This window comes from Typha angustifolia, chromosome 6 (assembly GCF_048772165.1).
Source record: "Typha angustifolia cultivar Huaian chromosome 6, ASM4877216v1, whole genome shotgun sequence".
Classification (NCBI taxonomy): Eukaryota; Viridiplantae; Streptophyta; class Magnoliopsida; order Poales; family Typhaceae; genus Typha; species Typha angustifolia.
This window is the reverse complement of record NC_133244.1, coordinates 7,024,218-7,045,829: the sequence shown is the minus strand read 5'-3', so window position 1 is coordinate 7,045,829 and position 21,612 is coordinate 7,024,218. Positions and strand designations below refer to the sequence as shown.

The 21,612-nt window shown below is 37.5% G+C and overlaps 3 protein-coding genes across 7 annotated transcripts; 1 reads left to right on the top strand and 2 right to left on the bottom strand.

Moving 5' to 3' along the window:
* The first annotated feature begins 3,109 nt into the window (after positions 1-3,109).
* LOC140760800 (serine/threonine-protein kinase BSK5-like) lies at positions 3,110-7,114 on the top strand. The gene is made up of 10 exons (XM_073097816.1): positions 3,110-3,285; positions 3,362-3,579; positions 3,652-3,787; positions 3,877-4,010; positions 4,102-4,207; positions 4,614-4,699; positions 5,036-5,224; positions 5,289-5,453; positions 6,169-6,282; positions 6,672-7,114. Exons 1-10 carry the CDS (start codon positions 3,204-3,206, stop codon positions 6,924-6,926), a joined length of 1,485 nt encoding a protein of 494 aa, XP_072953917.1. The 5' UTR covers positions 3,110-3,203; the 3' UTR covers positions 6,927-7,114.
* Positions 7,115-7,896: 782 nt separating this feature from the next.
* LOC140760933 (uncharacterized) lies at positions 7,897-11,664 on the bottom strand. Its single transcript, XM_073098042.1, has 2 exons — positions 10,802-11,664; positions 7,897-8,566 (listed from the first exon to the last, which is right to left on the bottom strand). The coding sequence occupies exons 1-2, from the start codon at positions 11,254-11,256 to the stop codon at positions 8,344-8,346; spliced, it is 678 nt and encodes a 225-aa protein (XP_072954143.1). The 5' UTR covers positions 11,257-11,664; the 3' UTR covers positions 7,897-8,343.
* A 90-nt stretch (positions 11,665-11,754) lies between these two features.
* LOC140760932 (transcription factor MYB1-like) lies at positions 11,755-20,139 on the bottom strand. Of its 5 annotated transcripts, none has more exons than XM_073098040.1 (4): positions 19,729-20,139; positions 13,592-16,891; positions 13,404-13,449; positions 11,755-12,963 (listed from the first exon to the last, which is right to left on the bottom strand). In XM_073098040.1, exons 1-2 carry the CDS (start codon positions 20,087-20,089, stop codon positions 16,110-16,112), a joined length of 1,143 nt encoding a protein of 380 aa, XP_072954141.1. In that variant the 5' UTR covers positions 20,090-20,139; the 3' UTR covers positions 11,755-12,963; positions 13,404-13,449; positions 13,592-16,109. The 5 variants fall into 5 exon arrangements, with proteins under 5 accessions (XP_072954141.1, XP_072954142.1, XP_072954139.1 ...); XM_073098041.1 differs by having other exon boundaries at positions 11,755-13,449; positions 13,592-13,674; positions 13,801-16,891; XM_073098038.1 differs by having other exon boundaries at positions 11,755-13,449; positions 13,592-14,065; positions 14,147-16,891.
* Between the last annotated feature and the right edge of the window lie 1,473 nt (positions 20,140-21,612).

The following is a 21,612-nucleotide window of genomic DNA, read 5'->3' as shown; positions in this document are numbered from 1 at the left end:
TGAGAGTACTATGTTCTCAAAAGCAAGAAAGATGACAAGGCCGTCAGGTAATATAAGATAAAAATAACTATTTTTTAAACTATTTTTCAACTCATTATAATAATTTAATTTAATTTGTCTTATTAAAAAAAAAATTGAGATCGACCTGTTTGTCGAATTTATATGTCGACATTGAAAGGAGCAGAGCTTTTAACCTATCAGTAGATATATTTCCAGTCATGGCCAAAATGCATGGAATAATTAAAGTAGCGTGTGAAAGTTTTCTTTCTTTCATGAGATTTGGAAAGTGAAAAGATGTGATTCTTAATTATAGAATGAACACAACTATTAAATTCTCATGATGGTGGTGTTCTCTTTTATGATGTTGTTGAGGCTATGACTATTAAATGCAAGTCTAAAAGGCGTGCACATCATGTGAGCGTGGGGTGAGCTCTCCACTCCTCCTTGTCCCCCCTCCCCTACTTGTAATCCCTTTGCCCAGCTGCAGTAACAAAAGCAAACATGCTCGTCTTTGTCTACCCATGGAGAGAAGGGTGTTTCTTGGAAGTAGACACATTGCCTTTTGAGTAGGAGATAGTGCTTGAATAGGGTAAGAATTGTGGCCGGCCATACTGTTTTATATCTATAAGTTTGATTAAAGTTTATTAAAATAATTTCTGCCATAGGTTGATAAAACTCAATCACTGTACTATAATGCTACTGACTTTTTTGACTGGAATGAGAACTTTTCATGTTGTTCTTGAATTAGCATTGGGATGCTTAGCCATTTTGTTAACGCTGTCAGGAGGAATGATGATTTTGAATAGTTGGGTGTTGGAACCTTTATACGGACATGAGAAAAATCTCTGTGAAAGTATTTTATAAGGATGAATTAGGCTGAATACACTAAGAAAGTATAACAAATATATGAACATTAAAATTATCATAAATTACCCTGCTCCTCTCAATTAAATTTACTTTCTGTATCATATTCTACCTTCTCCTGTCCAAGATTAAAAACTTTAATTTCTAATTATTATCTAACTATCACAAATACAAATCTTTAATGATATGATCAGAGAATAGTTTTTTTAATTATCTTACAAATATAGGTAGAAGATTCATATTTAATTCAAACTATTAATATTATAAGGGCATGTAATAATTTATATTTTCTATGTCAACAGTTTCACATTAGTCTAAAGTACAAGTTAGATAGTTTGATTTTAGGCCGAAAAGGGTTTATAATGACATTGAAATAGAGTATTGAAATAGAGTATTGTAATTCCAACATGCAGATCATTACTCTCCCCCATCTCCATATTAAAGCTAAGCACAGATAGAGAGAGAGAGAGAGAGAGAGAGAGAGAGAGAGAGAGAGAGAGAGAGAGAGAGAGAGAGAGAGAGGGCCATGCAATTATGATCACTCTCATAGTCTCATGCATGCCATGCACTCTTACAATTTGCACCTCCCTTCCAATCTTTTATTTCACTTGAGCCCCTTAGTGATGGTGGTGGGGGGATGCAATAATTAAAATCACAGGAGGACAGGGAAGACGATAAGACTGGCATAAAAACTTTGCTTCTCTTATATCCCCCTCATTACTTCCCTAACAATTTCTACGTGCTTGCGTGTGGAAAATGATCAACTTTGGATTTCCAGGATGTCACGCATTGCAGTGCAGGCGATTGCAAGCTGCAAATAGTATCATTATCTTTGGTGGCTTACGCAACTTAGTAACCCAAAACCATATATATATATATATATATATATATATATATATATATATATATATATATATACACACACACACACATTTATGATGCATAACATTAATGATGAGAGGAGAAGCCTCGTGGAGGTAATTAAGGAGCTCATCGAGATACAGGAAAGCGTGAGATATATATATTTATTATATTTATTTATTGCAGTCATATGAAATGAGCATTAAGATCACACGAGGGAAGAAATTAATGCAAACTAGGAGTTACAAGATGTAGTTGAGCAATGAACTCGGCTTTTGTACCTCTCTGTAGCTCAATATTTTCTTTTTCTTATCTCTTTATTTTACTTTCTATTTTAATAAATATATATAATCGGTCAGAAAAGAAAAAGATAAATAATAATTTAAAGAATATCTACTTAGAATAATATATATTTTTCTCCGTTATTTAATAACTTGCTTTTTTTTGAAGGCCTCTTTAACATACCTGATAATATGTTGATATATATATATATATATATTGTCGATGAGTAATATATGTAAAGTAATGAAACTTAATATTGAAGAAGGTGGTTAGATGCACTAAAATCCATTAAGCAAGAAGAGGTAGCAATAATCTTTGTATATGCCTTGTGGGTCTTTATAAATAGTAGGTGATATTAATTAATAGTCTTAGTTGAGGATTGGCATGGCTAGTTGGCATTCAATTTGGACATTTTTATCAATGATTGCATGCATCTTATACGCAATCTTGTGTAAACTAATGGTTTCCAGCTGCATCCTCCTATATAAAATTAGGGCATGAGTGTACCATTAAAGATTCTCATGCAAGAATGAACAACAATTTGATGGGAGTATAAATGTCATCTTAATTTTATTCAACTCAAATCTTTTGTGATCTTAATTTCCACCCACTAAATAAAGCCTATGATAATAAGATTAACAAAATTAATTAGGGTAATTTACAAGACTTAAAAGTATGTTTTCCCTCTTATTATTGTTTGAATAAGTTTGTATATAGAAAAATAACATGCACGTTGGAACGAGAGACTTGATCTTATCTTTTTATTAGTTAAGAGTTTATACTATTCCTACGACCGGAAACACCTTCAAGTTTTCATTAAGGGCTAAGTGAGCTCTAGTCCATTGACTCGGCTCTTTGAATAAGATAATAGCGGATTACAAAATAAGACACCTCGCCTAACTACTAATTAATTATATTAAGACATCTTGATTAGAAGAGAAAAAGGCGAAGAGGGAAACGCGGACGGCGGTAGTGCAGCAGTGATGCCAATAAAGGTGAAGGGATATATTTTTTTTTCATTTCGCACCTGGCAGAATTATAAATTGTGAAGGTATGGGGGCGTGAATAGCAATAAATATAGAAGGTAGGGTTCGAAATGAGAAAATAACAAGAAATAGAAAAGTGAGTTATAGCTAGAGTGGAAAACTGGAAAGAAAGAAGAGGAAGAAGCAAGCAAGCAAGCAAGCAAACAAACAATGGGAGTTCGCTGTTCCAAGTACTCTCTCTGCTGGTGGCCTCCCCACTTCAAATCTCCCGTCCTCGGCTCCTTCGATCTCGGTAAAAGCCCATCTCTTTCTTTTCTTTCTTCGTCTTCTCCTTCTTCTTCTAAGGATATATAGATTTTGTTGACCAGAACCCACCGGAGATGGAGATGGGATCGCGGCATTCGCGGAATTCAGCCTCGACGAGCTACGGGCCGCCACCGACGGCTTCTCCCCTGACCGCATCGTCTCAGAGCACGGGGAGAAGGCACCCAACCTCGTCTACCGCGCCACCCTCCTCGACGGCGGGCGCGTCGTCGCGGTCAAGCGCTTCAACAGATCCGCCTGGCCTGATCCTCGCCAATTCCGAGTAAATTTGCTTCTTTTCTTCTCCCAGGATGGCGTCTCTGCCCTCCACATTGTTCTAATAGCGTTGATGTAGGAGGAGGCGAAGGCCGTCGGCCAGTTGCGGAGCGATCGGCTTGCTAATCTGATCGGATTCTGCTGTGAAGGGAATGAGAGGCTCTTGGTCGCCGAGTTCATGCCCAATGAAACCCTAGCCAAGCACCTCTTCCATTGTATGCAACTGCTTCTAGATCACCACTTGTCTAGTTGTTATATCTTTAGTTATAATTTTGCTAGTAATGGTGTTTTCTTTTGGTGACAGGGGAGACGCAACCGCTGGGTTGGGCGATGAGGATACGGGTTGCATTGCACCTGGCGCACGCGTTGGAGTACTGTAGTTGCAAGGGGAGAAATTTGTATCATGATCTCAATGCGTATAGGGTGCTATTTGATCAGGTTGGGGGTTTGTTGCTGGTTTAGTGTTCTTTGCGTTATTTTGATGGATTTCTTATGTTTGTTTAATGTTGTATTGTTTTGGTTTTGTTAGGATGGCAATCCCAGGTTGTCTTGCTTTGGCCTCATGAAGAATAGTAGAGATGGGAAGAGTTATAGCACTAACTTGGCCTTCACACCTCCAGAGTACCTTAGGACCGGTATACTTCTGAATTCTTGTTCTTGGAACATATAAATGGCCTTTTGGAAGCAGTCTGGAAGGTTTAAATTTGTGATGCTGGAGTTCTTGAATGTGTCTATAAATCTAATTTGTGTTGACTTGGTGTATGTGAATATGGCCCAAAAGGAAATATGTTTGCATGTCTAGTTTCAAATTCTGAATGAACCTAGCCAGACCTTCTTTGACCCCACTGTTTTGTCCATTCAACAAATGAGTTTCTTGCCTGTGAGCAAGAAGAGGATACTTACAGTTTTGCCAGGAAGTTTCTTGTTTTCCTTTTCATTTAGCAGTACTGAAATGAATGCAGTAATATGATGTGCATGCAAAGTAAGTTGTTATTGTTCAAGGCTCGAAGCAATCATTTATTTCTTACTAACTTATGGCAGGGAGAGTGATCACAGAGAGTGTAGTCTACAGCTTTGGAACTGTTTTGCTTGATCTTTTAAGTGGAAAGCATATTCCTCCTAGCCATGTAAGTTCTTCCCTTCCCATACTTTTTGAATGACCTTTTGTGTAGCTCAATCCTAATGCAATAATAGCATACAGAGTTACTTTTGTTGTTGCTGCTTCCAAGTTATTACTGTTCAAGAAGTGTAGTGGCTGGCATTCAAGCAGCAATATGTTTTCCTCTATATTCTCAAAATGCTGAAATGTTGAAAACCTTCCATTATTTTAACTTCACTTGTTAATATTACATTTTATCTTATTACGAAATTAGCTTGCCTCAGTGTCAACTTTGGACAAAACACACAATATTCATGTTCTGTCTTCAACTGTTAAAAGATTAAAATAAAGTCTATTGCTGCAGGCACTTGATCTGATCAACGGTAAGAATTTTCTAAAGATAATGGATTCCTGCTTGGAGGGGCATTTCTCCAATGCTGATGGAACTCAGTTGGTGAAATTGGCTTCTCGTTGCTTGCAATTTGAACCTCGGGACAGGCCAAATGTTAAGTCATTGGTGACTGCTCTTACATCTCTTCAGAAAGATGTGGAGGTAAGGCTTTCTGGTTGGAAGATACAAACTTATCTGTCTATTCTCATCCTACATCATTTGCCAGGTTCCTTCATACGAGTTAATGGGTATTCCACATGGTCCAGCAACCTCAGTGCAAACGCTTCCATTATCTCCACTTGGTGAAGCTTGTGCCAGAGTAGACCTTACTGGTATACATGAAATGTTGGAGAAGGTTGGATACAAGGATGATGATAGAGTAGCCAGTGAGGTAAGAGACCGAGCAAACATACATTCCCTTACCCTCATGAGTCATGAACTTTCATATTCTCTTTTTATAATCCTCACAAATTTCTTCAAGCATCTTCATGAAGCTACAGATAAGATTGACCATCATATGTAGCTTTTTCCAGTCTACCAGCATATTCTAGCTCCTCAAACTCATAAGTTGTGAACATACTGTATGCTGAAAAAGACAAAGAAATGGAATATACCTTAGCCACAGAATATAGTTTCTCCATGCATAAGACAATTTCATTTGGCTTAATGAAGCTATTGAATTGGAAATTTCATAGTGAGGCATAATAAACTGGTAGCATGTGAAGTTGTCTATTGATCTGTGAAATGGAGGAATAATCAACTAGCAGCTTGTAAACTATTGTATCTGTGAAAACTGATACATAAACTGACCCTTAGCTACCAGCATCCTGGATATGTCATTGTTAATGTCACTACATAAGGAGACCACTATCATTGTCTCCCAATAATTGGATAATTGTTTAATTCTAAATGTTGCTCTTTCTTGTGAACAATTCTCCATTTTGGTCGTATTCAGCTGTATGTTGATGAGATGCAATAATTTCGTAACTTTTTTATTTATTCTCACATCCTGAATTTTTGCCCAAGTGGAAAAATATTCTCACATCAAACTTCCCCCATTGTGTTGACAAACTGATGGAACATTAATTAACTTATTCAACTTGCAGCTCTCTTTCCAGCTGTGGACTGACAAAATGCAGGAGACTCTGAATTGTAAGAAGCAAGGAGATATAGCCTTTCGAGCAAAAGACTTTGGCACTGCAACTGCTTGCTATACTCAGGTTTATTCAAACTGCATCAATCTTTTGTTCAGTTGGCATTTCTTCAATATGCAATAACATTTGTGATGTTTAACTACACTGTCTCCATTTCATGAGAAATTTTGTGTCGTGTTTACTTAATGTTTCACTTAACCTATTTTCTGTAGCAACTTATTAATAGTGCAATATAGATTTCAATCTCCTTTACACCGATAATCAGACAGCATTTGTTGCTCTAAGATTAGACAGGATTAGTCAGGAAAGGGAAAAATGTTACTCACCGAATCTGCCATCACATATTAACCTTGCAGTACTTTGTCTTCAATCTCTGTCCTTCTGTCCATGTTAATTAAATTTGCTTAATAAATATTCAAATGTAAATATAATTACTGTTTTCTCACATGTTGCAGTTTATTGATGGTGGAACAATGACCTCTCCCACTGTATTAGCACGGCGTTGTCTATCATATCTAATGAACGACATGCTGCAAGAAGCCCTAGGAGATGCCATGCAGGCACGAGTAGTGTCACCCGAGTGGCCTACCGCATACTATCTACAAGCTGCTGCTCTTCTTAGTCTTGGAATGGAAAATGAGGCTCAAGGAATACTAAAAGATGGCACTAAATTGGAAGCTAAATATAATAACAGAAGTAGGAGTTCATAGCTTTCACATCATTTGTTTTCCCTTCTGTATTTATATCCCATTTTTCTATTAACTATCAATGGCGTGCCTCCATGATGGCTGCGGCGTTTCCAATCGCTAAAAAGTTTGTTGTTGTTTATACACGATCTTGTATGTAAAGACTTTGTAATGTGCAGCAAAGGTCAATACCATTTAGCTACTTGGCTCCATCATTTGAAAAAGGAAACAATTAAGGTTGATTAGTTCACATGAGGATCTTCGAGAGTTGTCAAATGGTGAAGAAAACCAAAGTTTTGTAGATGGAGAAGTAACCAGCTGCATTACATAGACGTATCACTTCATCATTTTAGCTCAATTAGCAGCTGGAATCCTATACCTGCGAGAGAAATTTTAAATTTTAAATTTTAAATTTTAATTAATACCAGTCTTTGAGCTATTTATATTTTGACTCTTTCTGTTTGCCCATTATTTTCATATCACACCCCTAGGTTAATCTTATATCTAAAATACATTTTGCCTGATGTATCGTTACAAAACCCAAGCTTGAAATAAGAACACTTTTCGCAATGGTATTTTAGTGTTAGGATATATTAGAGTGCGTCTCTAAAGGGTTGGTCAAAGTAGTAGTAACAGTAGGATATCATGAAAAGTATAGGCAGGGGTCGGATAACAAATTTATCTCAAAGACGGGATTTTTAATCACAAAATCACCTAGGTTACAGTTTATCCTTGTCCTTTCCTTTTCATAGTTATAATAAGAGTCTAATAGGCTAATTGGTCCAAATATACTAGGCCATATCAAGAAACCCACAGATTTGAACAAAACTGTGGACCATCCCATAACCCAGAGCTGTGTACTTTCTACAATAATTAATCAAGAATAAATTCACCCCACACAAATTAAGGCATAGGAGCCGATAGACAAGCAATTGCCAAGGGGACCAAAACAATCACAACTTAGAAGATATATCTTAAGGCCAACAAGTTCAACTATATAATTTATATATATATATGCTAACTTTTAGTAGTATATAGAAGCCAAGGGGAAGTGCAATGGTATTGCTAAGAAGGAAACATAAGGCAACAATTCCGGAATTGGGAAAAGAAAAAGCAATAGTAAGAAGACTTGACAGAATGTAGAACATAGCCAATCAAACATTCCAAGGCAAACACAAAAGGGAACAGCGAGCACTAACTCTTTTGTTCTTCCATAATTCCTTTCTCATCTCTACTCGGAGGGACGTAACTCTTCTAAGCTCTTTTCAATAGGCATCCCAGTTTTTGCTCCAGTACCACCTGTCTTCAGTGAAGAAAGGATCATGACAGATCTTATCTTGCCAACATGAATCATACTTCTTATCCATCTTAGCTTATCACACCTGGAGCCTTCCAGGACAGCAGTTATTATAGCACGCAATACTTTAAAATGCTCATAAATTTATCCTGGAACATTGAAGTGGAAGAGCCAAGAGATAACAAAGGCAAAAACCAAACAAGCGAGCAGGAAGTTGAGGAATCGATGGCCCTGCCAAAAGCTACGGGTTTCAGAAGGTGGCGCAGGTGCGGTAATGTTACTGTTTGTTTCATTCCACTGCTCAATAAACTCAGTCTCACCGGAACCAACCACATTCTTTGCAGTTGAGCCACAAATTTCACAGATCCTACAGAAGATACCAGAAGAGAACATTTAGAACTTTCAAAATTTTGTTTGACAAGGGAAACAACGGAAAGAAAGATTACATATAAATACGAGCAATATTGAAGCATAATAATAGCAAGGTAAGGGCATACCCAGAAACACATTTATCTGGGAAGTTCTTGTGAAAAAATTTCATGCTTTACCAATGGCAAAATTAATGGAACAGTCTAGTAGTTATTAACCTTGCATAGAGGCATTAATAGAGGTTCCAAACTCCTAATTGATGAGATAAGGTCATACATATATATGATCTGATGATCTCATGTTCTACAATTCCCAGCTTGTTAACCAGTAAAAGCCAGTTCTGCTGAAAACACAATTCAAATATATAACAGAAACATAGCTTGGATACAGGATGAGAGGAAGGCAAACGATTTTATCCCATGTTCCCCATAACTTCTTGCAGGAACAAGGAATAGCAAAAATAAAGATCAAATGTGGTTATCCTGGACTTGATCAAGAGTGGAGCTAGAATTATCAGTTTATAGTTCCTGAGAGCATAATAACCTTGTATCAATTACATATTTACATATCCATCATCCCTAGGAACAAACATAGTTCACATCAATTCTGAGCTAGATTAAGGATAAACCAAGCAAGAAAAGAAGATCCAAACCAGTTATGTTTTCATATTAAAATCTTTACATCTCGAAAAATGACAGATTAAAGGAAAAATGATTGTTCATGGGAAGGAACATCAAGCAAAAAACTCAGAGAAAGAACTATAAGTGTAACTGTACATTGGATACATCAAGTTGGTAGCTGGTCAGAAAACTGTAACCTTTTTCCGGAGCAGTTATTTGTGCTCAACTTGATACCTATTTTTGAGAAAAAATTTGAAAGATGATGCGAAAATAAGTTGCACAAAATTCTTTCCCTCACGTGCTAGTTCTAAGTCATTCACAAAAATTGTGACATCCAATTCGAGGATGTAACGTGGGTCAGGATTTCATGCAGAAACAAATTTCACAATCTCAAGTGAACATTGAATGGAGCAAGCAAGTGGAGCTGATGATGAATAGAGCACATTAACATCTCACCACAGGCAAGCAAAACGGCCAATTTATAGTATCCACTCAAACATCACCTTGAAATACATTCCTCTCTTCACTTACACTTCCAAATCATCACTCTAACTATTTTTTTCAGAAGAATGCAGATCCTCCAACAATGAAAAGGCAGAGACAGGTTAAGCATAATGAGAATTGCACATCCTTAGTTACCAACAACTGTTCTGCAATCTTGGCAATGCCATTCCACAAATATGGAGACAACAATCCTATATCCATACTATAAGTATAGGAAAGTAACTGAAGTACACACTAGGAAATGAAAAAAAAAAAAGAGAAGTCTCAAAGCACTTCAAACAGAAATTACAACAACAGAGGAAGAACACATAGACATTAAGAAAACTTAAATGCAATACTTAGGTTTAGAGAATCCAAGTTTAGAAAAAGTTGCTGATCATCATCCTATAAGGTATAGGCGAGGTCACACAGCTTATAACTTAGCAACAAACATTGATATAAAGTATAAACCGTTTTATATATCTTATATATAACAAACATACGCAGATAACGGAAAACCATAGCACAATCAATCTGCACTCTACCCACTTAAGAATATACCACACCGATGGCACAGACAAAATGTTGGTAAGTTCATGGCTTTAAACAATAGAAAGTCAAAGCTCCACTTCTAGTGCCATTGGTGAACTGAGTACAAAAGCTAAAAGGAGTGGTACAAGAACGAAAATGGGAGCACCACAACTAAATCCTCACAATCATTATCGCCGAAGTTATTCCAGATAGTGACTCCCAATGTCTACTTTATCACTTTAGTCTTTTAATGCTACTAATCTAATATAGTCTTCTTCACCTTTTCTTTTTGCAATCTTTACTTTTTGCATTAAAGAAAGATAATGCTTCTCATTTAGATTCCATAACCATGTGTACCTAGATCAAAGAAACTAGTTGACACAGATGTACGACCTACATCACATCCTACTTCCTAAAGGAATTGAAAGTACAACCTCATGCCTTTGCCATGGCCAACAACTAGGATTAATAAACATTTGTAATCTCAACAGGCCCAGCAACTATTCAATTGTCCAAACATGAACTAAAATTATTTAGAGAAAAAAGAAGGATGAACAAACTCATAGCAAGAAATGCTATCCTGAGTTAATCTGACTTACTTGTTTCCTCTAATCTTGAACCATGTCTCTGCACATTGCTTGTGCGCAGCAGCTAAATCATCTTTGCAAGAGCAGCCCAATACAATCGCGACGCCCGATTCTGAAGCGGCCGTCTCCAAAGTAAGATGGCAAATCCTGCAATCCCTCTCAACCTTGTCCGGATTCAATTTAATCTCAGACAACCCATTCTCCAGGTCAACCTCAAGCGAGCAGTCGGATACGCAGGAAATCCGGCAAGGCTCCCGGATTCCACCGCCTACCTCATGAATGGATGCAGCAGACGAGAGGTGGTCTTCGAGACCCGAACCAGCGCAATTGGAGTCGTGCCGCGAATGCCAAGAACGGTCCTCCGCGTCGGAGAAGCAGAGGCTATCGTCGCTATCATCAGACACCTCTGTGCACTGGTGAGGTCCTGCCTCAATGTCCTCACATGATTTCTCCCCATTTGTCACCATTTGCAAACAACTCCACTAGAGAAGGTCTTATTATATGACATCAAAGAGCTCCTAGGAAAGAAGCCAACTACTGGGAGCGCTAGAAAAGAGAACCCACAACATAGATTTCAAGTAATCGTTGAAAGGCCTGTGAAGAAGGAAACACCCACAAGACGATCCATTCGTCTGGAAATCCAAGTCAATTCCTTCTATATGACTTCGATTAGGAAACCTTCCAAAAATGGCAACTTTGTATCTTCTCAAACCCGAAACACATCAAAACCATCATAAAAGGACACAATCCGTAGATTCTATGTAACGTAAGCACAGACGGATCAAAAAATTGAAATGGGCATGTCCCAAAACATCGAAAAATCCATGAAAACTGCACCAAGATGGGATCTTTGATAGGTTTCTCGATCCACAACCGTTCATGAATGGAGAGAGAGAGAGAGAGAGAGAGAGAGAGTGGGGGGAGGGGGAGAGAGAGAGGTGGGTGGAGGGGGAGAGAGAGAGAGAGAGGTGGGGGGAGGGAGAGAGAGAGAGAGATTAGTAGAAAAGAGAAGAGTGAGGGATTTTTAACAACTCCCCTCTCCCTTCTCTCTACTCTCTCCTCTCTCCGATTTGTATATTTGTCGGTCAGGGAACTCTACAGGAGAAACCAACTCATGGAAAGCGAAGGAGAATGCGGCTTTTGATGCAGAGGGAAAAATAAAAGAAAGCGAGGAAACCCAAATCTACGGCTCCTTTTTCCTTTGGATTTTTTTCACCACGACAGTAGACAGGTAAGGGTAGGACTGGTATAATGTTTGCTGGGGAGAGGGGGAAAAGAAAAGAGAGACAGGGAAGAGTAAAGACTAGCGTACAATTTGTAAATTCTTCCAACAAAACGTTTATTCCACTGGTCACATATCAGTCCCATAAGGAAGAACCAGTAAGTAGCTTGATGTGAAGTTCTAAATTATAAAGGAAGAACCAGGATAATTAGTCTATTCGACCCAGTTTACATATACTATTACATATGAATTAACACAACGATCACAGTGCATCTAATAGTTTAAATAGGAATTATAGAAGTTGAGCACATACGATTAGGATTGTTGGATACTCGGATGCATCATGTTAGCACTTATTAAACTCATATGATTGCGCTCGATAAAAGAATATATGAGCCTGACAATTAGAGCACAAGCAACCATGATCATCCAAAGCGGTTAGGGATGCTTTAATTCAAAAGTATAGGAATTGAATGCATTTATTACTAAAACGTAGGTGAACTTTTCTTGTTAATAGTTTTATAGTTTCCTTGACTTGAGCACTAGATAGATATATTGAAACAAATCCAATCCCACTGAGAGCATTTCAGACAGAAAAAGAAAAATCAGGGACGCTGCAAAAAACTAAGAATAATAGATGAGGATAGCGAGGTGCCTTTCTACTGAATTATCCTATCGGATATATCTACCCGTGAAGAGGACCCTAAACTATTGATAATGATCTAGATAGATAGGTACCTGTTCTGATGAAGTAACCCATCATATATATATATATATATATATATATATATATAAAAGAGTCAAAAAAGAAGGAAAAAATAATCCAAACATAGTCTGCAACTATCCACCCATGCACTTGTCACTTATCGGAATAATGTATCCTTTGTCACTATCGGATTCGCCGATGGATAATGCCACCCACTCCATTCAATCAAAGACCGCTCAAAATCATCTATATAGAGAGTTTAGGGATATAAGAATGCGAATAACAATGATCAAGTTAGGCATCATAAAGGATGTCGTGACACAGAGGTATCATGCCATGGACCTGAAGCTTGGGTCCACATGTTCGACTAAGTTGCACCGACCAAATTCATCAAGAATTTGATCGACCCCACACCGGAAAAGAGTCAGATTTTTGACATGGACTTGCCTACCAATATTTAATAACCTCCTACCACAATATGAAAAAAGAAATTTTTTAAAAAGAACACGAAAAGAAAAAAGAAAAAGGAAAACTAACCATTGACAAAGGTATTTGAGGATTTCGACAAGGATAAAATAATGACAGATCTACGTGACAAAACCGGATAAATCATATTTAACAGAGTAACTTACATTAGTGGTGATAGAATAGATAGATAGACAAAATCATATTCCAAGGAAAGTTACCTGTGATCCTTATAAGCCAAATAAAGGACCACCAGCCTGCCTCGGACTGCATAACAAGGACACTTATCTTAAAACTTACACATGTCAGAGGGAAATTAAATGAATGAAAAGAAAACAAAATAATTAACTGAACTTTATTGTCATCCAATAGCTACATGAGTTTTAACTAGTGGAGTAGTATCCAATACCTTTTCTTGGACGCCATATAATGGTGGAGGGCGGTGGCCCTACCCAATAAAAAGACCTTGCTTCCATGACAAACTAACTAAACCTGGGCACATGAAGGAGAGCTGTTAGGAGGAGCAGGTACTCCTTTTGTGCATTAAAGGCAACAAGATGTCCGCAATCACATGAATCCTTGGAACCAATAAAAAAATTATTCTGTTGATCAACAAACCCATATATTATTTAATCTGGCACTCATCTCTGCTCCATTTGATATTGCAATTTCACAACATAACAAACTAGTTCTGTTTCCTTTCACTTCAAATCTAATCATCTCGTGCCATTGTGGGTTCCTTTTGCTGTTTCCAGGATGCCAGCATGAGAACCCAATAGATTAGAGAAGCAGCAGCATCCAAATTAATGAGAATTAACGGACGAGGAATATAATTTAATCACCAAACGAAATATAACAGATTAATGCCAACCTGTCCAAATTTCTGCAAAGTTTATATCAAACATACAATCAGATTTCATCCAAAATGGATTCAACTATTTATGTGCAGAAAATAATTTACTACCTTTCGTCGTCTTCCAGCTTTCCTGAAGACACTGAAAAGCAAAGCAAGTAGCAACTTAAAGTAACTTTGCAGTAAAGCAGATGCCAAATGGGCAAACAATTTTACCGTCATGTCAAGTGTCAGCTATTAGTCATTGTAATGAACTAAAGAACATAAGGAGAGCATTTCAAGCCCAAACAAACATAGCAAGCATAAAGGACAGGCAAAGATGGTGATAGGATATAAAAAAGCAATAGTCCAAGGATCAAACAAGGGCAGCAGGGAACAGAAAGCGATCATGATAATAGAAGAAAAACTGCAGAAGAATCATGGCAATGCTTAGTCTCTATCTACGCATGGAATCATGCAAGACTATAAGGTCGCGCACCGTACACCTGCTTGTTAATTGTTGCTCATGACCCACCACTTGGTATCCAACCATTTTGTACTGCATTGATGCGCAGTTGTGATAAGTCGACGACACGTTAACTATGTAACAGTCGACTCAAACATGAACTACTTAAAAGTGGAATCAGGAAGGCATGGAATATAGCTTTCTCGCACTAGAACAAAAAAAAAAAAAAGGGAGAGAGAGCGAGTAAAAAAAGCCATGCAATTAACTTACATTTGAAAAAGAAGTTCCGCTAATGATACAAGAATCATGATAAAATAAACGTCCAGATATCATTAGATAAGAACATGAAATGGCCCCCAAAATGTCTGACATTGTTTAAGTGGATCCAAATGCCATTGGTTGATCTTTCTGTGACTGTACTGCAGCTTTCAGAAACTTCAACCTGCACCTGAATAAATGGCAATTCTGACCTCTAGTAATTCTCTAGTCTGCTAAAAAAAGAAGTGATTGTTACAAGTTGTAGCGAATGTAAGTTACATAGCTATAAAGAAGACCAACTGATTATGCAGGCATGAATAACTGCAATCGTACTCAGCAATTTATTAGCCTTATCAATCACCAATCATGCCTCCAACGGTGTACTAACTAATTCCAATAGCCAGAATAATCAGATGGGACAAAAAGGGCAGGTACCATCAAGGTATCAATCATCATATAAATAAACTAGAAAAATAAGAGAGAGAGAAACAGAGAGCATCAATGTCTTACAAATTTTGCCATAAACCTACAAGAATATCTGAAAAAACTAGAGTGATGAATTTTCCCGCAAAGTTGGAGAACTCTTGTGAATCCAGAGAGCAATAACTACTTTAAGCCAAAAGACACCATAGGCATTGGAAAAAAGAGTACAGACATTCAAAGCAGAGAACTTGCAACATACACTTGCAGTTGATGTAGATAAATGATATCTTTAATTATTGTAAGAATATTTACAAAGCATTCTGTGCTAATTTCCTTGGAAAAACAGTAAATAAATTCTAGTATAATGCGCTAATGTAGTTAGTCTACTAATATATGTGCCTCATAGTTGTAATTCAATCAAATGAACATCTGACATGCTCACAGGGTCAAAGAGATTAAGCTTCCTTTTCAAGTAGTTAAAATATGATACTAATGCAAACAGGACCCCCAGTCCCCAATACACACATACATAGAAAATAAGAATGAAATTTGTTGTAGCCACAAAAATGGATTTCAAATAAGTTGAGCAAGTAAACAAAGAAATTTCATAAAAAGATCGCCATGATTCCATTTAATGACTTCTACGTTTTCCTTTTTCTATTTAAATGAGAACCTTTTTCCTTCACATCAACTTTTATACTAATCCTCTAGCATAGTTCATGTATTAGCCGAACCACCATCACAATATCATTAATCAACAGGAACCACAGAGGATCTATTCGAGTCGCTTAGTGAGATGAGACATAATATTCAGTCTAGAATATCAACGTTCACTTTCAGCTGCTACTGGTAAAGGCTGTCTTGCCATCTGTGGAAGAAAAATATTTTCAACGTCATGTTCAAGCTGGCCTCTGCCCTTCTCCATATGAAAAGTAAATCCTTGCAGCCCTACCCAATCTGTTGATTCATGTGTCCCTGGCCAGCTGGCCATGTAGGCTGTAATAAGTTACTGGCGCTAGTGCTCTGCATGCCACTTTTAAGCCAAGCAATACTGCTAATATCTGATACTACTGAAGCCAATTCATGATTTAAGATGGGCGGAGTCTCAACAAACTCAATAAACTCGGGCCCTAACAATGAAGTCTTGGTATGAGCTTCATTTTGATTGCTGCAGCAACCATGCCCACATTGGGATGGCACCTGAAGTTCAATGCTTATGCTGTCAAGTAATTTGCAGACCCCACCGCCAGACTTGAAGGCTTGGAACAAGGGACCACTAGTTTGGATAAGTCCTGATAATTCAGGACTAGATGATTGCCCAGGTACATGATTAAATGGTCTGAAGGCACTTACTCTTGCAACTGGCCGAAAAAGATAAGGTGGATCTTTAACTTCAGGCTTCGATGGGTCATCCCTGATATATACCACTTCTCCAGCATTTTCAGACATGTTCTCCTGATAGAACTCTCTTCCTTCAGAGGTTTTAATGGAATTGACATCTCCAAAAGACTGATTTTCTTCTGAGGACGTCTTGGCTTTCTCTGGGCTAACATTTTCTACAGCATCACAAGATGTTTTATACTGATCAGCCATAAAGCATCTGCGCCTCAGAGTTGAATTCCAGTGATTCTTAATTGCATTGTCAGTTCTTCCTTCTAAAAGCCTTGCAATTGATGCCCACTTATTACCATGGATAGCATGCGCAGCAATAATGATGCGGTCCTCTTCTTCTGCAAAAATATTAGACAAAATCTCTTTTATACATTATTTGTAATAAACATCCAAGAATGAGTATTCCACTAGGACAAAATCGATCCAAACTGAAACAACATAACAGATGTACAACTTACTGATACAAGTGATAGCACTAGACCAGATCCAGAATGGAAGTTCTCCAAAATACAAAACGAAAGTACTTTTCCAAAAGAAACTAATAAATCACTAAAGAACTTTGAAAGAACAAACTCTTTATAATCATTCAATAAACTCTTAAGCAGATGTGATTATAGAAAGATAATGTAATAAAAGAAGGTGCATCATTAAGAGCTCTGAATACCATAAGAAAAAAAATTGGAACAAGTACTTAATTAGATCAAAATGTACAACATTTATATTCCATACCTACAGTGAATGGTAGGAAATATTTTACTTTTGACATCATGTATTAATTCATAAAACTGATAAGGTTATTTTGGCAACTTAAGGACATAATGGGATGAGTTTTTAGCTTTCACCAATAAGTAAGTAATATCTTGGGAAAATTTTATTAGGTGGCAACCTATATGTAGAGACCATGGAAGTACGAATCTCAAGCCTGCATTGCTTGTTTCCAATTATACCAAGGAACGATAGAGAGAAAGGGGAGCATGCCACTACAGGTAGTGGTTGGTGCCTATCTTGCTTGTCTTGGCATTCAAGGAGGCACAACCATTTAAACTTCAAGGCCATGTGTGCCTTCACATGACTCTAGTGACCATTTAAACTTCAACTTCATGACCAATGAGATCTGGCCAGATTTGGCAAGTCTTGAAGAAATGCATCTTAATTCACCTGTTAAACTTTACTTTCTTATCAGATATCTAATGTCCCATATTTTTATCATGACTGTGGATTTCCTGAAAATTACCATCCTCAATTTCCCTAGAATAATTTTGAAGATTGATTCCACATGTCTTCCCTGAGCTGTGGTGCATCATATGGAGTAATCCTGGCCATGCTGCAACATCTTGAAAGTTGAAACTACGAGGCAGTGAACTCTGCATCACTAGCAAGGCCTCAGTTTCCATGGTCTGCACATGCTGCTGGAAAGTGCGCCATAAAACTTTACACTGCTTACAAATTGTTAGTTACAACATTTTGATAACTTTGAATTTATTGATTAGTTGTTCTACATGTATTGTAAGAGTTTGTAAAGACAGTATATATGCCATTGTTGGATCTTATGAATATGAGCATTTTACTTGTCATGCTAAAGCAACTTTTTCAATATTTGCCGAAATCTTTTAAAAAAGAAACCAAAAACGGAATTCACAGTAGGATGTGAGAAAGTTAATGATCTACTAAACAATGATTCAACTCTCAAGTATATTCTTGGCTTCTCTCAATGACCAGTAAATCTTAACAAGGATTTATTGCTTTCAAATAGCTCAAATTATGGAAAATAAAATTGGGAGAAAAGAGAACATCTCTATGAAACCTGATCCATCTGACCAAATTTCTGAAGGCATGCCTAGTTATCATGACTTAAATGCTTCAGAAACAACTTTTAAAGTTTGGACCTGTTGGAAGCAAGCTTCCAATGTATAAGCCAACTAGCCAATGATGTCAAATTATAATAAACAAGTTTGGATTAGAAAAAAAAAAAACAGATTCAACTCATTATCAGTTTATCACTTGCATTGAGAACTCTGCCTCTGTCATTATGTACTCTCCAACTCTCCAACAGTAGCAGGAAAATTCGTGAATTTCTTTAATCACTAGTACACATATAAAAAGGAAGTGTTTGGACCTTTCCACCCTTTCTATTTTCTCCATTTCATCCCTTCAAAATTTCTCTAGCAGGCATGCAGACAATGTATGGAAATTCTATATATACACATGGAAGTGAAACTTAATGTTTTCTTGATAAAAGTGTCAAATCTCATTATGTTCCACATTAGCAATGTCTTATTCTTTTCCTGTTTTGCAATTGTAAAACAGATAATATAGTTGAGTCCATAATTATTTGCAAAGTATCTCCACAAGAAACTTTTCATGATGCGATATAATTATAGTTTCATATCCAACAATGCAAGATTGTTATGGATTTTCATCCTTAGGAACCCTGGCCTTATGGGTTACATTTTATAATAGAGCAAAATGGATATTGAAGTCCAAATTTGAGAGTTCCCACAATCACGATCCTTACAATTTCCACTCTCCTATCATTCTATGTGAAGCATGCTGAATAAGCATATTTTCCACTGTAAGAGTATTTTACCTACCACATAATTTTGTTACATTGAGTGTCTAAAGGCTTTGCAAGGATAATTTACTAGCAGGAGATAGAGTACCAACTATAGCATACATTTCCATTAAATCGCCAATGGAGTATAATATAACAATGAGACACTTTTGTTCAAGGCCACGGGTGTGCTTGCATATGCAATCTACGATAAGGTGTATAGTTGTTCAGTAAATTCTATATAGTCCTGTCTGAGTGTCAACCCAAAATCTACTTTGGCTAATGAATACAGTATTGTGAAATTCATTACAGAAACCCTAATTTCCAACAAATGAACTTTCTTATCACCACAAAAATTCCCATCCTACTAGCAATTCTAGCTACATTCTAAGATCATCCTCCAACAGCAAACTACTCATACATCACCATTTACTACGACATTCACACATCTAAACCTAGAAGAAGGTTAAAAGAACTAAAAATTACTTCCTCTCATCCCAAATCACTATAAGCATCCAAATCTAAAATTGACAAAAACCCTACAGCGATCATATTCACATGCACACGAAAATCTAAGTCGATCGGCATATTCAACCAAAGAGAAAGAGCACTGGAAAGCAATACCAGTGAATGGCTTCCGCTTGACGTAGGGATCCAATTGGTTGCACCACCGGAGGCGGCACGACTTCCCTGACCGCCCAGGGATTCCGCGCGCTATCAAGCTCCAATTCCTCGCACCGAACTTTCCCACCAGCCGAGACAGTATCGCGTCCTCCTCTGGCGACCACGGCCCCTTGACCCGGTCCTCCGCCGCCGTCGATGACGCGGCAACGCCGCCGTCTCCAGCCGGCGCCGCGGGAGAATGAGGAGACGGACTAGACGGCGCCGGTAACGGATGCGGCGGAGACGACGGAGGAGGAGGTGAGGAGGATGAGGAAGTGGCGGCCGCGGCGGCGGCGGCGGCGGCGGAAGACTCCGTGTCCATGGCGGTGTGAGAGCGGTCAGTGTTGCTGTAAACTGACCGCGTAACGGCAATTTTGGGGTTTCGAGAGACATGGGGTTCGTTTTCATAGGGCATGGCTTCCGGGAAAACAATATTCCGTTCCGCATTTACGGATTTGCCCTCGACATTTTCAGAATGACCGATGAGTCACATGAGATACTACATCCCAGACTGAGCCGAGTTTGCATAAAACTATGTTACCATCCATAACGAATTAGACTTTAATAGGCCTCCATAAAAATATTAGTTTTCTCTTATTTAAATCTACTTATATATTAGTATATGATTTACTAAATATCTAATATAAGACTAAAAAATAATATAAATAAATATGCATAATGGGCCGAGTCACTGGCATGTGTAGTAGGTCGAGCTTTTGAGCTGAGTCAAGCAAGCAAAAGTCTAGCTCGTGTAGCCCGCTTACCCCAATTAAAGTTGAGCAGGTTCGAGCCGGTGATGGGTGATTTTGACCTAATGATCCCTTCTAAATGAGTTCGTACTTGATGCATTTCTTGTTGGCTTCTATTTCAAACTTCAGTGTTTCTTTATTCCATTAACCTTTTCTTTTGATGAATTTCTAACCTGCTACACTGTTCATGAGAAGGCCAACTTCTCAATTCCTGAGACTATATAACATTTCAGATAATAGATTAGGCTTTTGAAGGGATTGAAATTCAATAAGGGCTAATCCTTATAAAGGTTGTGCACCGTTTGATGATGTGAATTAACTCATTTATTGCACAAATTCAATGGTCTACGGAATCTTTGTATTCTTATTTTGAGCATATTTGAAATTATATACACACAATCAATACGTTAGTGCACACATCGACAATTCGTGCGAATCAAACTAGACAAATCGACTTGCACCGAAACTGGGACCGAAAACTTAGTGTGGACTAATGATCTTAATCTCATCCAAAGTCAAATATAAATAAATGATTAAGTTGACACGATAAAAAAACATTAGATACTTGTGAATAATGGCACTCAAATCCCAATCCGATCATTAGATGCATACTAATATAACAATCTGTCATGTTAGATTATTAGTGCCAGCCAACTTAATCACAGGTCTTAATTAGCATACAATACTAATTGTACTGTTGATCGATACGTTGGCGAGCATAAAATAATCGTCACAAATCTGACACCAAAACAAAAGTTAAAACTTAGCCCTTTGTAGACATACAATCCCCTAAGGCATTTGTTGAGATCATGGAATTGATAGCCAACAAGCTAATATACATCTTGAAGCAATCCAAAGGGATTAGACTGTGAGATTGATTAGTTAAAAAAATAAATAAGATACTCGTCATGCGTCCAACTTTTAGGAACAATTTATGCTTATCTAGATGCATTTATGATGCTAACATAAAACTATTGTGGCTAATCATATCATAATATAAGAACTTATTTGTCTTCTTCATTTGCATGCATATCGATTCTTTGCAACCTTGAGATATCTTTAGTGGTTGAAACTGCTAAGAGTTGATTACCACTGA

Bases quoted from the DNA above. Each gene is read 5' to 3' on its own strand.
- LOC140760800 (XM_073097816.1), top strand. From the start codon at position 3,204: ATGGGAGTTCGCTGTTCCAAGTACTCTCTCTGCTGGTGGCCTCCCCAC. The intron at 3,286-3,361 runs GTAAAAGCCCAT...TTTGTTGACCAG, and splicing joins CCTCGGCTCCTTCGATCTCG to AACCCACCGGAGATGGAGAT. The intron at 3,788-3,876 runs GTATGCAACTGC...TTTTGGTGACAG, and splicing joins AGCCAAGCACCTCTTCCATT to GGGAGACGCAACCGCTGGGT.
- LOC140760933 (XM_073098042.1), bottom strand. From the start codon at position 11,256: ATGGTGACAAATGGGGAGAAATCATGTGAGGACATTGAGGCAGGACCT. The intron at 8,567-10,801 runs GTAAGTCAGATT...TATCTTCTGTAG, and splicing joins TTCAAGATTAGAGGAAACAA to GATCTGTGAAATTTGTGGCT.
- LOC140760932 (XM_073098036.1), bottom strand. From the start codon at position 20,089: ATGGACACGGAGTCTTCCGCCGCCGCCGCCGCCGCCGCGGCCGCCACT. The intron at 16,892-19,728 runs GTATTGCTTTCC...ATATTTTTGCAG, and splicing joins CAAGCGGAAGCCATTCACTG to AAGAAGAGGACCGCATCATT.